At 48.6% G+C, this 18,948-nt stretch overlaps 1 protein-coding gene across 1 annotated transcript; it reads right to left on the minus strand.

The window, feature by feature from the left end:
• Positions 1-7,839: 7,839 nt before the first annotated feature.
• On the minus strand, positions 7,840-18,948 carry LOC136548427 (CAX-interacting protein 4-like). The gene is made up of 6 exons (XM_066539956.1): positions 18,676-18,948; positions 18,153-18,591; positions 8,619-8,831; positions 8,339-8,440; positions 8,093-8,267; positions 7,840-7,957 (listed from the first exon to the last, which is right to left on the minus strand). Exons 1-6 carry the CDS (start codon positions 18,946-18,948, stop codon positions 7,840-7,842), a joined length of 1,320 nt encoding a protein of 439 aa, XP_066396053.1.

The following is an 18,948-nucleotide window of genomic DNA, read 5'->3' on the forward strand; positions in this document are numbered from 1 at the left end:
AAGAAGAGCATCGCCCTTCAAACAGGGCGACAGCCGTCGATTGGCATCGTGACTGTTTTGGGCAGGAGCGACGCTAGTGTGACCACGACGCCATCCGGTCAGGTGCCACCCACGGTGACGCCCGTGCCCTCAGCGGGACAAGCAGGCATAGGGGCTCAAGGGATGCCCTCGGATGTCACTGAGCAACCAGCGATGGAGGCGATACCACTGCTGATGACGAGGTGGACGAAGCCACCTTCCGCGCTGGTGTCACTGGCTACGGTGGGCGCGAGGTAGGCGGTCGAGGTCCTGCCAACACAGGCGGAGGTGGTGGCGGCTGTGACTGGCGGGCCACAACCAGACGCAACCATGGTAGCACTCGAGGTAGTGTTGCAACCTGCGCCACCGACGGCCTAAGCGATGGCACCTGACGTGGGCCGGATGGAGGGGGATGCGGCCGAGGGGTCTCTAGACGTCGTGGCAGTGGCAGAGACAACCAGTGGGGAATCGTCCCTGGCCCTGACATTGGGAGGCAGCGACTCGCCCGTGTGGGGTGAACCCCTGCTCCGATGGACAAATTCAAAGGACCCGGTGTCGACGCTCTTCACCCTTGACGACACCACCGAGAGCATGGAGCGAGATAGCCTCGATGTGGGAGTTGCGTCCATGATCGAAGCTCTGGACTATGCCTGGGGTGCATTGGCCAATGTTGTCATTCTCGCTGGCTAGGTACTTGCTTGATCTTGCTTCTTGCTTTTTCCTTTCTCCGCATATTCTTGTATTCTGACCATCGTCTTCTTTTAGTCCCTTATTGCTCGTAGCCGAGGGAAGTCATGGTTCTTTCGTGAGCAAAAGGGAACCTAGGACCACCTCATCGAGGAGGTGTGGCTGCATGGGGAGGTGATGGTCTAGCTTGGCCAAGCTAACTCCCATTGCCGAGGAGGCGAACAGTCTCTGATTGCAGGTGGCCGAGGCCCATCGGCATGTAGACGAGGCCGACAGGGCATTAGAGGCTCTATCAGTGAGGTTGTGGAAGGACAAGGAGGAGGTCGCCAAGGTCAGGAGGGAGAGGGATGAGCTACTTCAGAAGGATGTCAAGACCCACTAGCAGATCCTTGATGTTCTAGCCAAGGTTGAGAAGGAGCGGGAGCTGAAGCTAAGGGCCGAAGAGAAGCTCACGACCGTGGAGAAGAAGGCAAGTCTGGATGCTGTGGCGGTTGCTCGCCTGCGTAAGGAGTGGGATGAGCTGCTCCAAACTGCAGAGAGGCTCCACTCAGAGCGTGGCATGGTTTGCAAGGAGCATGACCAGGCCCTTAGAGAACGTGATGATGCATAGCAAAAGATCGGCTCCTTCTAGGCCGAACTTAGAACCACGACGACCCAGAGGCTGGAGGCCGAAGGCATCTCTACCAGGCTAGCCGTGGACCTCACCAAGGCAAGGAGGAACCTTCAGGCAGAGAGCGACGAGCTTGGTATCCTGAGTGCCACCCTCAAAGTGGTATGTGAAGACCTAGAGGTGGTGCGGTTGGAGGGGACCAGTTCACTCGCGGCCCGTGCCATCAAGATCATGGTGCGGGTGCGCCAGCTCGAGAGGAATGCCCTTTGTGCCAGGGTCCATCAATCCTTCTCAATTGCTCATTCTCATTATTGGGATAGCATCGACCTAGAGACAATGAGCCTCGGCTTCATGCTTGGCTACGAAGCCTATGAGCTGGATGAGATAGAGACGGCGGTGGCTCCTCTTTCATGTGACCTGGCAGACAAAATAGAAGACATAGTTCTCCCCTGGAGGGTTAGTTAGTCAGATAGGTCGAGTAATCGTTCATGTAACAAGTAGACAAACTCTGACCCTTCTGCACTATCGCACAAACTTATCATTTTGTTTTGTTTGACTGAGTTTGTTTTTCCTCCCTTTTTATGTGTGGAAAGGGGTTCGTGTGTTCCGACCCTTTCGTTTGTTAAGACCATGGGGCCCGAGGTGTAGGAGGGAAACTCTGATCACACTGGTGAGTAAGAGTGCCATAGCCACATGGGCATAGGTTTCTCATAGTCCAACTAGCCATGCTCAATTGTTTGTTTCCGCAGACCTTGCCACTAGGTTTAATGTGATGAAGAAGTCAGGCACAGTGACTATTTTAGAAAGGGTATATTTGTACCCTTATCAGCCCCTGAGTGAGATCTGACCCCTTGCTGTTGCTGGGGTCAGGTGTCACTAAAGATTGAGGAGAGGATAGCAAGATTAGTAGGAGAAAACGTCTCTTGTTTTCGTATGTACCCCCTCCCTAGGATCCAAGCTATCATTCTATGACTGCGCGTTCGGTCTCCTGAGCATTCACAAGGGCACTCCGGACACTCCAGTGGCCCCGTGGTTTTAAAATCACTGGGGTCGAGCCCTATGAAGGATGGATGAACCCCACACAGTGGCTACAAGCTTATGCCACTATTGTGCGTGCCATCGGGGGAGATACCAGCGTCATGGCAAACTATCTTCCCATCATGCTCACGCCAACTATGATGAACTGGTTCACAAGCCTCGCCCTAGACTCCATCGGATCCTAGGAAGAGCTGAAGAAGGTCTTCACCGACAACTACATGGCCATGTGTACTCGGTCGGGCACCAAGCACGATCTGAACCGCATTTACTAGAAGTCGTCCGAGCTCCTCTGTAGCTACATCAGACACTTTTCCAAGATGAGGAATTCTATTCCCAACATCAAGGAAGCAGAGGTCATCACCGCCTTCGTCCGAGGACTCCATCACCACGACATCCGCTCCAAGTTCAATTGCAAGCCGCCTAAGGGGATCGGCGAGATGATAACAACCGCCGATCAGTACGCCGACACCGAAGAGGCCAAAGTGCGCTTCAATGATGATGCGGGCATTCATCGCCCAACTCGCCGTAGTGATGAGCAACCCGACATTTAGTGCCACAACGATCGCCACTATGACGATCACAGTCACCATCGGGACAGTGGCCGTGATCGGCCAGAAGGATCCAAATCTGGTCAATATCGCTGCCGCTGACCAGACCACATCATCGCCACTATTGGCAAACCTCATACCAAGCACAACTATGATGAGCAGTACAAAATGATCCTTAAAGGCCCATGCCCTCTCCACAAAAATAGCAAGCATAAGATGAAGGACTGCCTTGGCTTGGCTAAGGAATTCCAAGCTAAAAAGCCGGACGACGATAACAACGACAGAGCCAGAGGCCGTCAACCACCTAGGGGCAACAACAATGCCTTCTAGGATCATGACAAAGTGGTCTCCACCATCTTCGAGGGCCTCGCCACCACCGAGAGTAGAAGAGATCGGAAGCTCACCGCCTGCCGGGTGCTTGCCGTCAACGCGGAAGACATCGTCGCCAACCCCAGCTATCGCCCCTGGTCCGAGGTCCCCATAACCTTTAGTAGGGCTGACCAGTGGGCAAACATCCCTTACATAGGGCATTTCCCCCTCGTCCTTGGTGCAAATGTCCAGAAAGTGCTTTTTAGAAAAGTGCTCGTCGACGGTGGGAGCGCTCTGAACCTCCTCTTCCCTAGAGCCCTAAAGGAGCTAGGGCATGGGATAGCAAATCTCACACCCTCTGACTCCTCCTTCTGGGGTGTGATACCTAGCAGGGCATCCAAACCGCTTGGAGAGATCACCCTACCAGTACAGTTTGGCACGGCTAGCAACTACCGCATCGAGCACATCAACTTTTATGTCACCGACTTCAACACCACCTACCATGCCATACTTGGTTGGCTAGCTCTAGTCAAGTTCATGCTCATACCGCACTACGCCTATCTAGTGCTGAAGATGCCTTCGCCTATAGGAGTCCTGGCCCTACGGGCCAACTGCTCCATCACCTATGCCTACGAGATAGAAAGTCTCACCCTCGCCGAAGCCACCGACCTCTCCATCCAGATGGCTAGCGTGGTTACTGTCGCCAAGATGGCGCCCGCCAAGGACCTGGAGATCCCAGCGCTGGAGCCTCTGCGTGCCTCCACCATGTCCAAGGAAACAAAGGAGGTCGGCCTCAGCCTCGATGACCCCTCCAAGACTATGAAGATTGGGGCTCACCTTGACCCCAAATAGGAAAGCGCGCTCATATCCTTACTACGTGCCAATGCCGACGTGTTTGCTTGGAAACCTGTAGACATGCCGAGGGTACCACGTGAGAAGATCGAGCACTCCTTGAACGTCTCACCGACCGCCAAACCGATCAAGCAGAAACGTCGATGATTCACGCCAGACAAGAAGGATGCTATTAGGGTAGAAATAAAATAGCTCCTAGCTACCGAATTTATTAAAGAAGTGTATCATCCTAAGTGGTTAGCAAACCCTGTTCTCATTCAAAAAAAGAATAAAGAATGGAGAATGTGCATTGATTACACTAATCTCAACAAACATTGCCCTAAAGACCCCTTCGGTCTGCCTCGGATAGACAAGGTTGTAGACTCCACCGCTGGCTATGAACTACTCTCCTTCCTCGATTGTTACTTTGATAATCACCAGATATCCCTCAAGGAAGATGACCAGATCAAGACGTTGTTCATCACGCCTTTTGGTGCGTATTGCTATACCACCATGTCCTTTGGACTCAAGAACGTTGGGGCAACCTACCAAAGGGCCATCCAGATGTGCCTCGATCAACAGATAGGTCGTAACATCGAAGGTTACATTGATGATGTGGTCGTCATGTCCAAGACCACCGATAATCTCATCGTCGACCTCAAAGAAATGTTAGCCAACCTGAAAAGGTATAGATGGAAGTTGAACCCTTCAAAGTGCATCATTGGAGTTCCATCTGGCATACTCCTGGGCTACATCATCAGTGCCCGTGGCATCGAACCCAACCCTGACAAGGTCTCCGCCATTACCAACATGAAATGGATAACTTGCATAAAGGACATACAGGAGCTTATAGGATGCATGGCTACTCTCAGCCGCTTTATATCCCGCCTCGGCAAAAAGGGACTATCGTTCTTCAAACTCCTCAAGGCCTCTGAGCACTTCTCTTGGTTGAAGGAGGCAGATACAACTTTTGAGCAGCTCAAGTTGTTTCTAATGAAGCCTCCAATCATGATGGTGCCTTGACCAGATGAAACTCTACTGATCTACATTACCGCCACTTCTCGCATCGTTAGCACTGCTATCGTCGTTGAGCGTGAGGAGGCCGGACATGCCTATAAGATACAACTTCTAGTCTACTTCATCAGCGAGGTCCTTAATGAGTCTAAGACTCGTAATCCTCAAGTCTAGAAACTGCTATACGCTATTCTGATCATGTCATGCAAGCTTCGCCATTACTTTGAGTATTACAAGATCGCCGTGGTAACCAAGTTCCCTTTGGGGGACATCCTCTGCAACAAAGAGGCCAATGGTCGCATCATCAAGTGGGCTGTTGAGCTCGGCACTTACTCCATTGAATTTAGGAGCAGGCCTACCATCAAGTCATAGGCGCTCGCTGACTTTGTCGCTGAGTGGACTGAGATCCAAGAGCCCATCCCCGCTACCTGCCCTCAGCACTGGGTGATGTACTTCGACGATGCCCTTAACATCAACGGTGCTGGTGCTAGCATTCTATTCATTACACCGACCAAAGACAAGTTTCGATATGTTCTCTAAATACATTTTCAAGACTCCAACAACACCGCCGAATATGAAGCATGTCTCCACGATCTCCGTATAGCCGTCGAGCTTGGCGTCAAACACCTCATGGTATATGGAGACTCCGTGCTGGTCATCAACCAGCTCAACAAAGACTGGTCCTGCTCCAGTGAGAAGATAGATGCATATTGCGCCAAAATTAGAAAACTCGAAGGGAAGTTCTACGGTATCGAGTACCACCACATGGTATGAGATCAAAATTAGCTCGCCAACCACCTATCTAAGATAGGCTCTTCTTGCGCTACGATTCTACCTAGGGTTTTCATTCAAGACCTCTTTACACCGTCTATTAAGGAAGAGAAGGAAGTTCAAGAAATTCCCCCCGCCGAGCAGCTGGTACTTACAGTACCTTCACCGGTCGGCAGTTGGAGGGAACAGTTCACAAGTACCTCACCAGCGCCGATGTACCCGCCAACAAGACTAAAACCGAATGCCTAATCCATCGAAGTAAGCATTATGTGCTGGTAGATGGGAACTTGATGAGGAAAAGTGCAAAGGAAGGGATACTGTAGAAATGCATCACCCAAGAAGGAGTGAAACTACTTCTCAAAATTCACTCTGGTTCCTGCAGCAACCACGCGGCCTTGAGAAACCTAGTTGGCAAAGCTTTCTGAGCTGGTTTTTACTAGCCCACGACCATCACTGATGCAGAAGACCTCGTCCAACATTGTGAAGGATGCCAATTTTTCACCAAGCAAATACACGTGCCGGCATAAGAACTGCAGACCATCCTAGCTTCCTAGCCTTTTGCATGCTAGGGACTAGACATGATCGAGCCTTTCAAGCCAGCGCCAGGTGGTTTCCGGTACATATACATCGCCATCGATAAGTTGTCCAAGTGGATCGAATACAAATCGCTTGTTTCGGCTACTGCAAAGAAGGTAGCCGAGCTCTTCGAAGATATCATCCATAGATTCGGTCTCCCAAATAGCATTATCACAGACCTCAGAACTACATTCACTGGTCATCATTTTTGGGACATCTGTGAAGATCGATGCATCTCCATCAAATGCGTCTCCATCGCCCATCCTAGGGCCAACGACCAGGTCGAACAGGCGAACGGCATGATCCATGATGCCCTAAAAAAGAGGCTATATTAGAAAGAGGAAAAGCATCCAGGCAGATGGCTCAAAGAGCTCCCAGCTGTGGTCTAGGGACTGTGCACTCAAGCTAGTCGCAGCATCGGTGTGTCTCCATATTTCTTGGTTCATGGCTCAAAAGCCATACTACCAGTGAACATTGCCTTTCGAGCACCTAGGGTGGAACATTATAATGAAGAGAAAGCCACAGCTGTTCGGACAGAGGACATCAATAGGGCCAAAGAAGAACGCCTGATCACTTGCGTCCGCACAGCCAAATATCTAGAAGGCTTACAGAGATACTACAACTGCAACATCAAAGGTCGTTCATTTGCTATTGGCGACCTCGTTCTCCGTAGAAAACAGAAAACCAATGGGATGCACAAGCTCTCCTCCCCCTAGGAAGGGCCCTAGTGGTGAAAGAGGTTACTCGACTAGGGTCTTACCGGCTATGTGACTTGGACGGAATCGATATCCCCAACTCATGGCACATCGAACACCTGATATGTTTCTATTCTTGAAATGCTCTAGATATGTACTCTCTACTCCATAATGAATGAAGTTTTTATCGCCATAATTTGTCTCCATTATTTCTCCATTATGGTTTAATCTCCATTTGCGGTCGCTAGCTCTAAGCTACTCCTTAACAAACTCCAATATGTGATCTCCATAAATGCTCTGCCATGTTTCTCCATATCTCCAAGACACTTCACCAACCGCCGAGTAGCACACGCTCCGCTTTGGGCTCTTTGGAGAAGACCTAGTCTTCGATCTCTCCCTACACGTGTTACGGGCTCCGCGCTCTACTTTATGGGTGGTCGGCTATGGTTCCTTGGTCATGCCTGTTCCTTCTACACATGCACGGGCTCCGCGCTCGATGTTATGGAATATGGGCTAGCCAAGGCCAAGAGCCTAGTAAAGAACTAACTGCTTGGACACTACTTATACCACATATAATTGCGTCAGGGTTAACACTACAATGATCTTTCAATGGAATATTGATGAACTGCATAAACATGCACATGTCACTTTACAACATTTATACACATACATAAATGTTTATCTGCGCCCTCGTGCATTTTAACTGTCTTCTCTAGCCGTTACAGATTATTCTCTGAGTAGGTCATTGGGCTTGGCCATTGCCGTCCATCTCACCGAATAGGTCAATGTCACCGGCTAGTTTCTTCGCCGCATCCTCCACCTCATCTTCTAGCTGCTGATGCTCTATTGCGCTCGTCCCTCTGGCAAATCCAACCCCCATCGCTTGAAGGTCAATAACAGGGTAGTGGGATCATACCACCGCTAGGGCGTGTGTAACGGCAGTGATGGTGGTGTTATGGTTGAAGCTTTTGAAGTTCTCCCATGCCACCTTGCACCTGTCGATGATGGTGTCCGGGCACGGCGGCCTGCCGTCGGGCTGAGGAGCCACCTCCATGTCACCACAGTTGAGCACCAACTTGACTTCGGCAACTATGGCGTCAAGCTTGCTCCTCTGGGTCCTGGCCTCCTTCTCCAACACATCGAACTGTGCCTTGGCCCTCCGACGGTAGTCTATAGGCATCACAAGGGTCCATCAAGAAAAGAAATTACTCTAGCAGTAACTCCAATAATGAAGTACTTACCTTTTAGCTCCTCGGCTAGCTTCTTCGCCCGCCCAGCCATCTTCTTCTCATCCTCTAGAGTTGACCGACGACTTGGCATAACTGGCCAAGCTCTGCGTCTTGCTTTACAAGCATAACGGTCATCAGCAACAATAAGACTTCAGCAATGCAAAGTAAATTCACCGATCCACCATACCTTTTTTCTGCTCGGAGATGTTTCTCAGCTGCTCGGACTTGAGATCCAGTTGCTCGGAAACACTCATCAGCTACTCGGAGACGGTGGCCAGTTGCTCGGACCTACCCCGCAACTGCTTGAACACGGTCACCAGCTGCTCGAATAGAGCCCCGTATTGGTATTCCAGATCCCACGTGTTAGCCTTGGCAAGATCCCACTCACGCTGGGCCCTCTGGATGTTTTTCTCCATAAGCTTCATCGCTTCCTTCAGCTCCCCTCGGCGAGGGGCTCCATCCTCTTGATCAGCTGTCACCGTTGTTCGGCAGTTCGAGCTATGCCCTGCAAAAGCAACAAGATTATGAAAAACTCTAGTCTCTAACGACACAGACAAACATTGCCGATGCAATACTAACCTTGATCTACTTCATCGCCATTGAAAGGGTGGACTCCAGCCTCCTGAGCTCCCTGGTGGTGTCCTCCTCCTCAATGACCACCACTTCATCGCCCTGCTTGCGGAGGATTCAGATGGCTTGAGGTCATGATTCCTCACGCTCAATCTCTTCCACCTTGTCCTCCTCCTATGCAGCTGGTGGCGCCACCTAGGGGCTCGGTGGCCACACAACATGTCTGACCACGCCCTCCGACGCCTCAAGGAGCGGCATCTGCTCCTCTAACACCACCGGTTTCTCTGCTCTAGACTCTGGGGTGGCATCAACAACTCTAGTTTCCACCTCCAAAGACCCGACGGCTCCCGCCATTGCCTCGGGTACTGCCGCCAGTTTGTCCACCATTGACACCAGCCGTTCTCCACCACCAAGTTCATCAGCAACGGCGGTTGACTCCTCCATAGGCCGCCGAGCACTCGGGGACTCCGGGATGGGGTCTGTCAGCATTGCTTCCACGCTAGGACCAGCCCCCAGCTGCTCATTGGTCTAGACAGACAGATTCAAATCCTCTATACGCCTTGCCCTACATTAGATTAGCTCGTCAATCGCCAAAAGAGATAAAGATATGACATCAAAATAAGTCCAAGGCAAGGATACTTATGTGTCAGCCTCCTGGTACACTTTTTTGAACCAGCGATGCCTACCCGAGCCCCTAGGCATGGCCCTAGGGTCAACCCACGCGCCCTGGGGTGGAGGTCTCATGGCCCTGCCATCGGCCTCTCTACCGCTTGTTGCTCGGGGACTCCCTTCGCCTGATGCTCAGGGACTTCCTCCCCTCCCTTCGATTGTACCTCCACGCACGTGTTGCGTGGAGGCACTTCAGTGCTCGGTAGAGGAGCCACTGGAGCCCTATCGTCATCCGACCACTCAGACATCACTGCACTTTGTGTCTGAGTGGTCTGGTCACCGCTAATCGAGATACCGCCCAAAATGCAGGGAGCAGCACCCGCCGTCTTCCTCTTCTTCTAGGCTAGCTCATCTGCCACTGCCCTCTTCCCCCAAACTTTCTCTAACACCAGGGGAGGACTCTCCATCTGACCAGTGTCCACGCCTTTGGACTCCGATGAGGTGCTGACAGCACCCTCCTCAGGCTGAGTCGCTTGCTAGGCATCCACTTCCTTAAGCCAATCACTCCTCGGCACACCCGAGAAGTATGCCGCTTGTTCCTGCAAATGGATCTTTCCACAAGTGGATTAGTTCACTGCTCAGCAATGGTATAGGATAAAAAAGGATCAGGAACAAACAATTGAGATGTTTACCTAAGGAGGCGGGTTCATGCAGTTAAAGGCTCTCATCTGCCTCGACATGCTGAACGAGGCATTTGGAGCGAATAGCCCTACGACCCGTTCTAGCACATCATCCTTTGATAGCCTCTCCAACCTCTCTCGGGTGCTGTCGGTGTCCCCCTTGAAGTCAAAGCCCGCATGGGCCCTCTCCTTATAGGGCTGGACGCGGCGCACTATGAAGCTCGTCACCACCAATCCACCATTCATCTTCATGTCCATTATTAGGCCGAGGAGCTCCCTCACCTGCTCCATGTTAGCACTGCTCGGCCTTTCTGACTAGCTCCTCTGGTTCTCTAGAACATGGTCAATGTCGTAGTGGGTGGCGGGATGGCTCTGCTTCATGTAGAACCACCTAGCGTTTCACCCCTTCAACGAGGTGTTCAGCAGTATAGTGATGTACTCGCTTGCCATCCCATCGTGGAGTTGCAGATAAACGCCACAGACCACCTTGGAACCGCCCCCACCCTTCTTCTTCAGCCATAATAGATGATGAAAGAGGTTGAAGTGGGGAAGAACTCCAAGATATGCCTCATAGAAATGGATAAAGATAGAGATGTGCAAGATGGTGTTTGGGTGGAGGTTGCATAGACTAATTCTCCAGAACTCCAATAGGTCCCTCAAGAAAAGGATGAACGGGAAATCCTAACCCGCGCCAGAAATAATCTTCAAAAACTACTACTTCGTCGGTATGTGGCATCGAGAAGGGCTCACCGCTGGCTGGCCGCCATCCGTCGGTGACACGGTTAGAAAAGAATGCCCGCCTCCACCATACTATTGATCTCTGCCTCCCCCATGAGCGACAACACCCTCTCATTGTCACGGCTGGCTCTGGTGGCCGCCTTCTTTGGGTTTCCAACTCCCCTCTTTGGCTCCATCTCTCAGATCTGGTTTGGGATTGGGGTGGAAGCGTGTATGAATCTAGAAGTGCGAGGGCTGAGGAGGAAGATGAAGTGGCAAAGTGGTAAAGGTGGGAGCGCGGGGTGCGGTGGCATAGTTATAAAGCACTCCCCCACCTTTCTCATTTGAGGGTTTTTGGGAAACCGCTCCACGATTTGTGCCTCTCTGAATTCTCTGAAACTGCATGGTGGGGTGTTACCTGGGCTTTCGCGCAACTGTAGCCTGTATCACCCATTTATCACCGTAATTTGTTACTGCTCACCGAATATTCGCTGACTTCTCTGCCATCTGTTATGGCTCAGTAATAACTACTGTACAACCATTACTCTAGTTTTTTCTCCATGATTTGTTTTCTCTAAGATTTCCATTTTAGGCTCAGGGATTGCGTCATCAATACGACTTGGTTCCTCACTGCACTGGGACTTTCTTCCATTGACTGTTGTTTCTAACCCTAGCACCACGTGACCACGTCACCTACTGTCAGGCTCGGGGACTAAGTGGGCACACTTCACCTTGTTGTGAATGTGCTTTTCTCATTTCGGGGCTATGCTCGGGGACTAGCTGCCTGCTCGGCTGGTCTTCTGCTTTTCTTCTACTTTGAACCCTGGCACCACGTGACTACGTCACCTACTGTCAGGCTCGGGGACTAAGTGGGCACACTTCACCTCACGGTGAGTGTGTTTGCTTTAATCTGGAAGACTCCATGCCTCCTGAAGTTGAAGAAGACTATCTCCCTTTCTCATGGTCAGACTCTAAGTGGGCACACTTGGTCCACTGTGAGGAAATTTTTTATTTTGATCTTGAGCTCCTTACATCTTTATGGCAAGCCTTACTTGGGATACGCTGCTCGACGATGGTTCACACTACTCAGTGATGGTTCACACTGCTCGGCGATGGTTCACAACTGTTTGGCAACTCATCACGGTGGTCGGACCATGAGTTTGACTGCTCGGCTTCGTTCGCACCTGCTCGGACAAGCTCAAGACGGCATTGCACAACAGATACAAGGTGCACGGGGACTAGCTATTGGGGGTATGATCCCAGATACCCATGGCAGACCACATAGGCTACGCCCCCAGGGGCGGCCCAGCCCACTAGATGAAGCCTTGTGGGGCATAGCGCTGCTCGGCGTCTCCCGTAAGACACTGGGAAGATATCCTGAAGATACTACGAGATCTATTAGGATATGTATGATCCCATGATTCTTGTAATCTATTATTACTTTCTAGTTATCTCCTAGATCCAACCGACTTATAACCCTGCCCCCCTAGACTATATAAGGTGGGTAGGGACCCTCTCCAAACACACGCAATATCATATGATAGCCAATACAATCTAAGAGACCATAGGAGTAGGGTATTACGTCACACTGACGGCCCGAACCTGTCTAACTCTTGTGTCTTTGTTGCCTTCTTGTTCTTGATTACATGCATCTCTACCGATCAATCTACCTTCGTGGGATACCCCTCGGAGGACTGCTGACGATATTCTATCGACACCCCCTTTAGTGGGACACCCTGCTTTCCCTTTTATAGCCCAAGGTAAAGCAGGGGTTACAATGGGGGAAAAAAGAGAATGAGAGGTCAAGGAAGTCTTTAGGGTCGCTAGGCCTTCCTTTTCCTCCATGCGGGCCCCACTAACACAGCAGGCGGTGATAAGGACAGCTCCACGTCGGTGGCCTGTCTTCTGACATTACCATGCCCTGGTGTTGTCAGCGAGTCGTAACGTACCACCCCACCTTGGTGGGTGGCATGGCTGACTAGTGTGCTGATCAGCGGCTGCACAGGGAGTGGGCAGCATAGTGACCGCTCGTCCGCCACTATGGGCGATGTGAGTTCCCTAGAATGACATGTCATAGGGATGGGTCATGTTGAGATGTGACCTCTCCCTGCACGATGCTAGAAGTTTGACCTTGGGTCATACTTTCTAGCCCGTAGTAGTTGGCGGCAGCGTGAGCTCCCGTTAGGAACCATGTCTAAGGGATTGGGTAAAGCGAAGCCATCCCTTAGACATCTAGCGAGGGAGAGCCAGCCCTGCGACATCGGCCGAGGTGGAACCCCCCCTTGGGGGTCGAACGAGGTGGAGCCTATCCTCGAGAGCCAGCCGAGGTGGAACCAACCCTTGGGGGTCGGATGAGGCAGAGCTAGCCCTTGGGGGTTAGATGAGGCGGAGCCTACCCTCTAGGGTTGGATGAGGTGGAGCCTACCCTCAAGGGTTAGCCGAGGCAGAGCCAGCCCTCGGACGTCGGGCGAGGTAGAGCCAGCCCTCGGGGGTCGGACGAGGCAGAGCCCATGGCCTTGGTGGTCGAACGAGGTGGAGCCCAGCAAGAGGTGTGGTCACACTTTTGACCGCTCGGATGAATCAATGTTGATGGTTATTAGCTCCTCTTCGGGTACCCTAGTATGGGTCCCCGACAAACACATTTCCTCAAAGTCTCACAAGTGATGGCAGGGGTTTTCATTTTTGTGCCCTGAGAAGGGTAGTGCCTGAACCATGGCTATTAAGTCAGGATGGAGTTTATAGCTAGATGAAAAGTTTGGTTTTGAAACAGGTGATGGCTCAAGGAACTCGCCCTTTGAAGCGAAAGGGTTTTGAATTTGAGTTGAGTTCATGGTGACAAAGATAAAAAGAAAATATTTTGTTTTTAAAAATAAAGGATACAAATACGAAGACGAACTAGGTTTGAAGAAAATAGCAACAGTTCCCTAGCAACGGCACCAAAAAACTTGTTGGTATTTCTTAACATTTACAAAAAGAATCCGCAAGCGTACAGAATTACCGTTGTAGCTTTCACCCAGAACTATTCAGGGTATCATATTTCCATAAGGAACGGAGGTATTTCTTCTAGCTAATTCATCCAAGGACAACACAAGAGTAGCTGATAAGGGTAGAGATAGATTTCTTTGGCTTTTGGGTCTATGAGAAGATAAACTCTACTTCTACTTGCTTACTTCGGGCACTGATGAACACTTGGTCTGCCAAGCATTGCCGGCTTATGGCTCTATGTTGAACCCAAATGTGGGGGATTATAAGGGACAGACAGGGCTATCACCACCCGCCGCCTACCCCTCAACCATGGGGAACGAGGCAAACAAAGGTAGCCTCTAGCCTAGACACCACATCTATGCTATCAACTACTACTCTAGCATCCGCGTAGGGTTATCCATCTTTATTAGGGCCCTCTACTAAAGTATCCGCTATGAGAGCGGATGACGAACCCACAAGCAAATAAAAGTATAGCTTAGCTAATCAAAAGACTCTTATAACCAAAGGAACTGCAAACACTTACTAAGATACCTATCGTGGTACAAAGCATGTATCCATCGAGGTACAAGCAGGGGAAGGTTACCGACAAGTCCAGCACTTCTTCCTCAAACTCTTCCTCACATGTCTCCCTTCTACTTTGCTAGAGCTAGCTAGGGCCTAAGCCCATGGAGTGGTGATGCTCTTGCTCTTATTCTCTTGTGTGTTGTTCAAATGAGAAGGAGGGAGTCTCCTTTTATAGGTGGAGAGGAGGGGGTTCTTTGGAAAAAGTGCTTAATCCCCATATGAAAGAAACAAAACCGACCTCAAACCGTCATTTAGGTACATTGAACCTGGCAAGCACCTTGACACCGATGTTGAGCAAGGCGATATCTTTCAACTGACCAAAGCTGGGACAAACATGCCTGATTGGGGTGCGGCCGCACCCTGGTCTACTCCGAATCAGCCCATCTTTATTGGGTTGTCTGTTATGACCATCTAGACTTGGCCCATGGTGGTGTTCTGTGAAGATAATGTGGTTTGATTGGAATTTGGCCTTGTTCTCCATTCCTTCAGGCCCTGATTCTGCTGGTAAGTGGGCTATCTTCCCTTAGGTTCATCTTGGATGTCCACAATGTTGCATTTTTTGTATACTTTAGGCTCTTTTCCTATGTAATCCCAACATGTCCTCCTAGAAATGAATACTCACCAAAACTTGTGGAATTGATTAGTTATAAGTCCAAATTCTAAGTTTGGTGATCATTTGTGCAGATTTTATGTGAGAGTTGGTGGTTAGAAATAGGAGTTAAGGACCACCAACAACCACAAGATGGTGTAACTTGCAAGCCAAGATAGCTAGGCCCCTCCCATAGGCTCATAACCCCTCGGTCGGGAGAACCTTCTTCTTTGTATGTGCCTTGACCCCGAACTCTATATAAGGGTAGCCAGGGCATCCTTCAATGGGATGATCATCATCTTCAACACATTCACTCCATAGTAGGGCTCCTGAGGCTTCCCTTCAGGTAGTTCATCTCCTAGCTCTAGCTCTCCTACCTCTTCCACCATTCTTGCACCCCCATTGTAAGAACTTTAGAGCATTCAAGCAAGGAACACTCATTCGATCATCTCTGAGACTAGACATAGGGCTTTGGCCTAAACCAGTATAAATCCTTATGTCTTTTGGATGCTACCATAGTCTTCCTAGAGCAGCACGACAATCGTATAAGTTTACTAGTCCAGTTTATAAAACACCGACACATTTACTTGCACATTGGGAGAGAGTAGCACTTGATCTTTATCATCTTGCACTTCTATCACCTCTATAGGCCTTATATCACCAACATTCATGTTATTCATTGCATTGGTTAATTGAATCCCTCTCACATCATCTAGATTCTCTTCTTCATCTTAGGAACCCTTGGTTTCATCAAATTCAACATCATGAACTTCCTCAAGAGTGCCACTTGCCAAATTCCAAACTCTATAAGCTTTGCTAGTAGTGGAGTATCCAAGTAAGAATCCTTCATCACATTTCTTGTCAAACTTGCTCAATTTGGCACCATTCTTCAATATGTAGCATTTGCATCTAAAGACCCTAAAGTATGCAATGTTGGGCTTTCTACCATTCAAGAGCTCATAAGGTGTCTTCTCCATCATTTGGTGACAATAGAGGCGGTTGCTACAATAGCAAGCAGTGATGATTCCTTTGGCCCAAAAGGAGTGACTAACATTGTACTCACTTAACATTGATCTTGCCATGTCAATCAAAGTTCTATTCTTTCTCTCAATAAGGTTATTTGATTATGGAGTGTACTTGGCCGAGAATTGATGTCTAATTCCAAATTCTTCGCATAACTCATCAATTCTTGTGTTCTTGAATTCACTTCCATTATCACTTCTCACTTTTATGATAGTTGTTTCAAACTCATTATGACACCTCTTGATGAATGACATGAAGGTTGCAAATACATCACTCTTGTCCTCTAGAAAGAACACCCAAGTATACCTAGTATGATCATCCACTATGACAAAGCCATACTTATTGCCTCCAATGCTTGTATATTGTGTTGGTCTAAACAAGTCCATGTGCAACAACTCAAATGCCTTGCTTGTGCTCATGATGCACTTTCTTGGGATGAGTATTTCCAACTTGTTTCCCTGCTTGGCAAGAGCTACATAACTTATCCTTCTCAAATACCACATCCTTTAAGCCCTTGACCAAGTCATGCTTTATCAATCTATTGAGTTGCTTCATTCCAACATGACCAAGCCTTCTATGCCATAGCCAACCCATACTTGATTTTGTGAATAAACATGTTGGGAGTTGGGCTTCACTTGAATTGAAATCAACTAGGTAGAGAATTTTATATCTAAAGCCCTTGAAGATCAAATTAGACCCATCTACACTTATGATCTCTACATCATTAAGTCCAAAGATGCACTTAAATCCAAGGTCACACAATTAGGCTACCGATAATAGGTTGAAGTTCAAGCTCTCTACTAGTAGCACATTTGAGATACTCATGTCATTTGAAATAGCAATCTTAACAAGCCTCTTGACCTTGCATTTGCCACTGTCACCAAATGTGATACTATCATAACCATCATTGCCACTTGTGTTGATTGAATTGAACATTCTTGTATCACTGATCATATGTTGTGTGCACCCACTATCAAGCACCCAATGCCTTCCTTTGGCTTTGTAATTGATCTACAAAAGAAGATCAATTCTTTTTAGGTACCCAAACTTGCTTGGGTTCTTGAAGGTTAGTAACTAAGGCCTTGGGCACCCAAATGGCTTTTTTCTTTGAGCCCACAATAGGTACACTAATGAACTTAGCCTTCACACCATTTGAGCCCTTGGTAAGCAAATAACAAGAATCAAACTTAATTGAGGATACATTAGTGTTCTTGTTCTTGTTCTTGTTCTTGCAATATTGCTCTATGTGTCTAACTTGCTTGCATCTATTGCAAAACTGACCATTCCTCTTCACAAATCTAGCTTTGGGAGTAGCAAAGGCCGCCTTGCCTTTCTTGGGGGTATAGCCTAATCCCTCTTTATTGAGAGAAAACCTTTGGCTACCCAAGTGAAAGCCCTAGTTTGGTTTTGGATAATTGATGAAACCTAGTGTACTAACCCTTGTCATTAAGTGTTCTAATTGAGATAGGGTGGTACACACTAAGTGATGGAGCTAGATGATGGTCATGATGATGATGGTGACCAAAAGAGATGATCAAGTGCTCCAACTTGGAAAACAAGAAAGAGAAAAATAAAAATCAAGTGTTGATCAAGGCAAAGGTATCAAATAGGTTTTTGTTTTGGCACTCAAGACACCATAGAGGGTGTGAGTGTATTTAGGATCGATAGCCATACTATGAAGAGGGGAGAAATCATAGTTGATGTATTTATCAACTTGCTATCACCATTTGTTGTACTAATCATTTTTATTCACCCCTCTCTAGCCATTTAGGACCTTTCACCAAGCACTTTAGCAAGAGGGCCTCACCACCATAGGCATTGCCTAAGGCGCGAGTGAGCTCATTTACCTTCTTCTTGAGGGTCTCATTTTCCACCATAAGTGAGGCATCACAAGTGAAACCATCACTTAAAGGTGAAGTAGAAGTGGATGTGCTGCAAGAAGGATTAGTGGGAGCAACAATGATAGGCTCAAAGAAACATGCATTAATTTGATCAAAAGTTAAGCCGATGTCACATATTGCAACAATCTCCTTCTTATCTAGGCTAAGGAGAGTGGAGTGGGCCTTTTCAAGCTTTGTACGAGCCTTACCAAGCTTCTCATGGGCTTCCACTAGCCTCTCATGAGTAGCATTGAGCTCATCAAAGGATTGCTTAAGAGCTTGAAGCTTCTTGTGCAATTCTTTGCACTCCTTCCTCTTCTTATCCATATAAGAATTGGCTTGTTCCAACTTGTCCATGAGTTCCTCCTTAGAGGGATCATCCTTATCATCGCTCTCACTTTCACTTCCATCACTCTCATCATATTTTACCTTGGTGGCCTTAGCCATGAAGCAAGTCAATGGAGTGTCAAAGAGAGAAGGCTTGTTGTTGATTGCAATGCTTGCAAGTGCCTTCTTCGAGGTGACCTTCTCATCATCACTAAAGTCATCATCATTGGAAGAAGCATCACTATCCAATGTGACCACATAAGATCCACCCTTCTTCTTCTTGAAGGACATCTTCTCTTCCTTCTTTTCTTTCTTTTTCTTCTTCTCATCCTCATCATTGTCACTATTTTAGGGACAATTTGCTACAACATGATCCTTGCTCTTGCATTTATAGCATCTTCTCACATAGTCTTTGTTCTTGAGGTGCTCTCTTCTATTTCTTGTACCATAGCCCTTCTTCTTCATGAATTTGCCAAACTTGCGTACAAAGAGAGCCATAGCTTCATCATCATCATCATCATCATCATCACTAAATTGACTATCTTCACTTGATTCTTCCTTCTTTCCTTTGGTCTTGCTCTTAGATGATGTTGTGGCCTTGAATGCTACACTTTTCTTCTTCTTGTCCTCATCTTGTTCAACCCCTTCCCTTTCCACATGGTATGTCTCCTCAGTCAT

This window comes from Miscanthus floridulus, chromosome 4 (genome assembly GCF_019320115.1).
Source record: "Miscanthus floridulus cultivar M001 chromosome 4, ASM1932011v1, whole genome shotgun sequence".
Lineage (NCBI taxonomy): Eukaryota > Viridiplantae > Streptophyta > Magnoliopsida > Poales > Poaceae > Miscanthus > Miscanthus floridulus.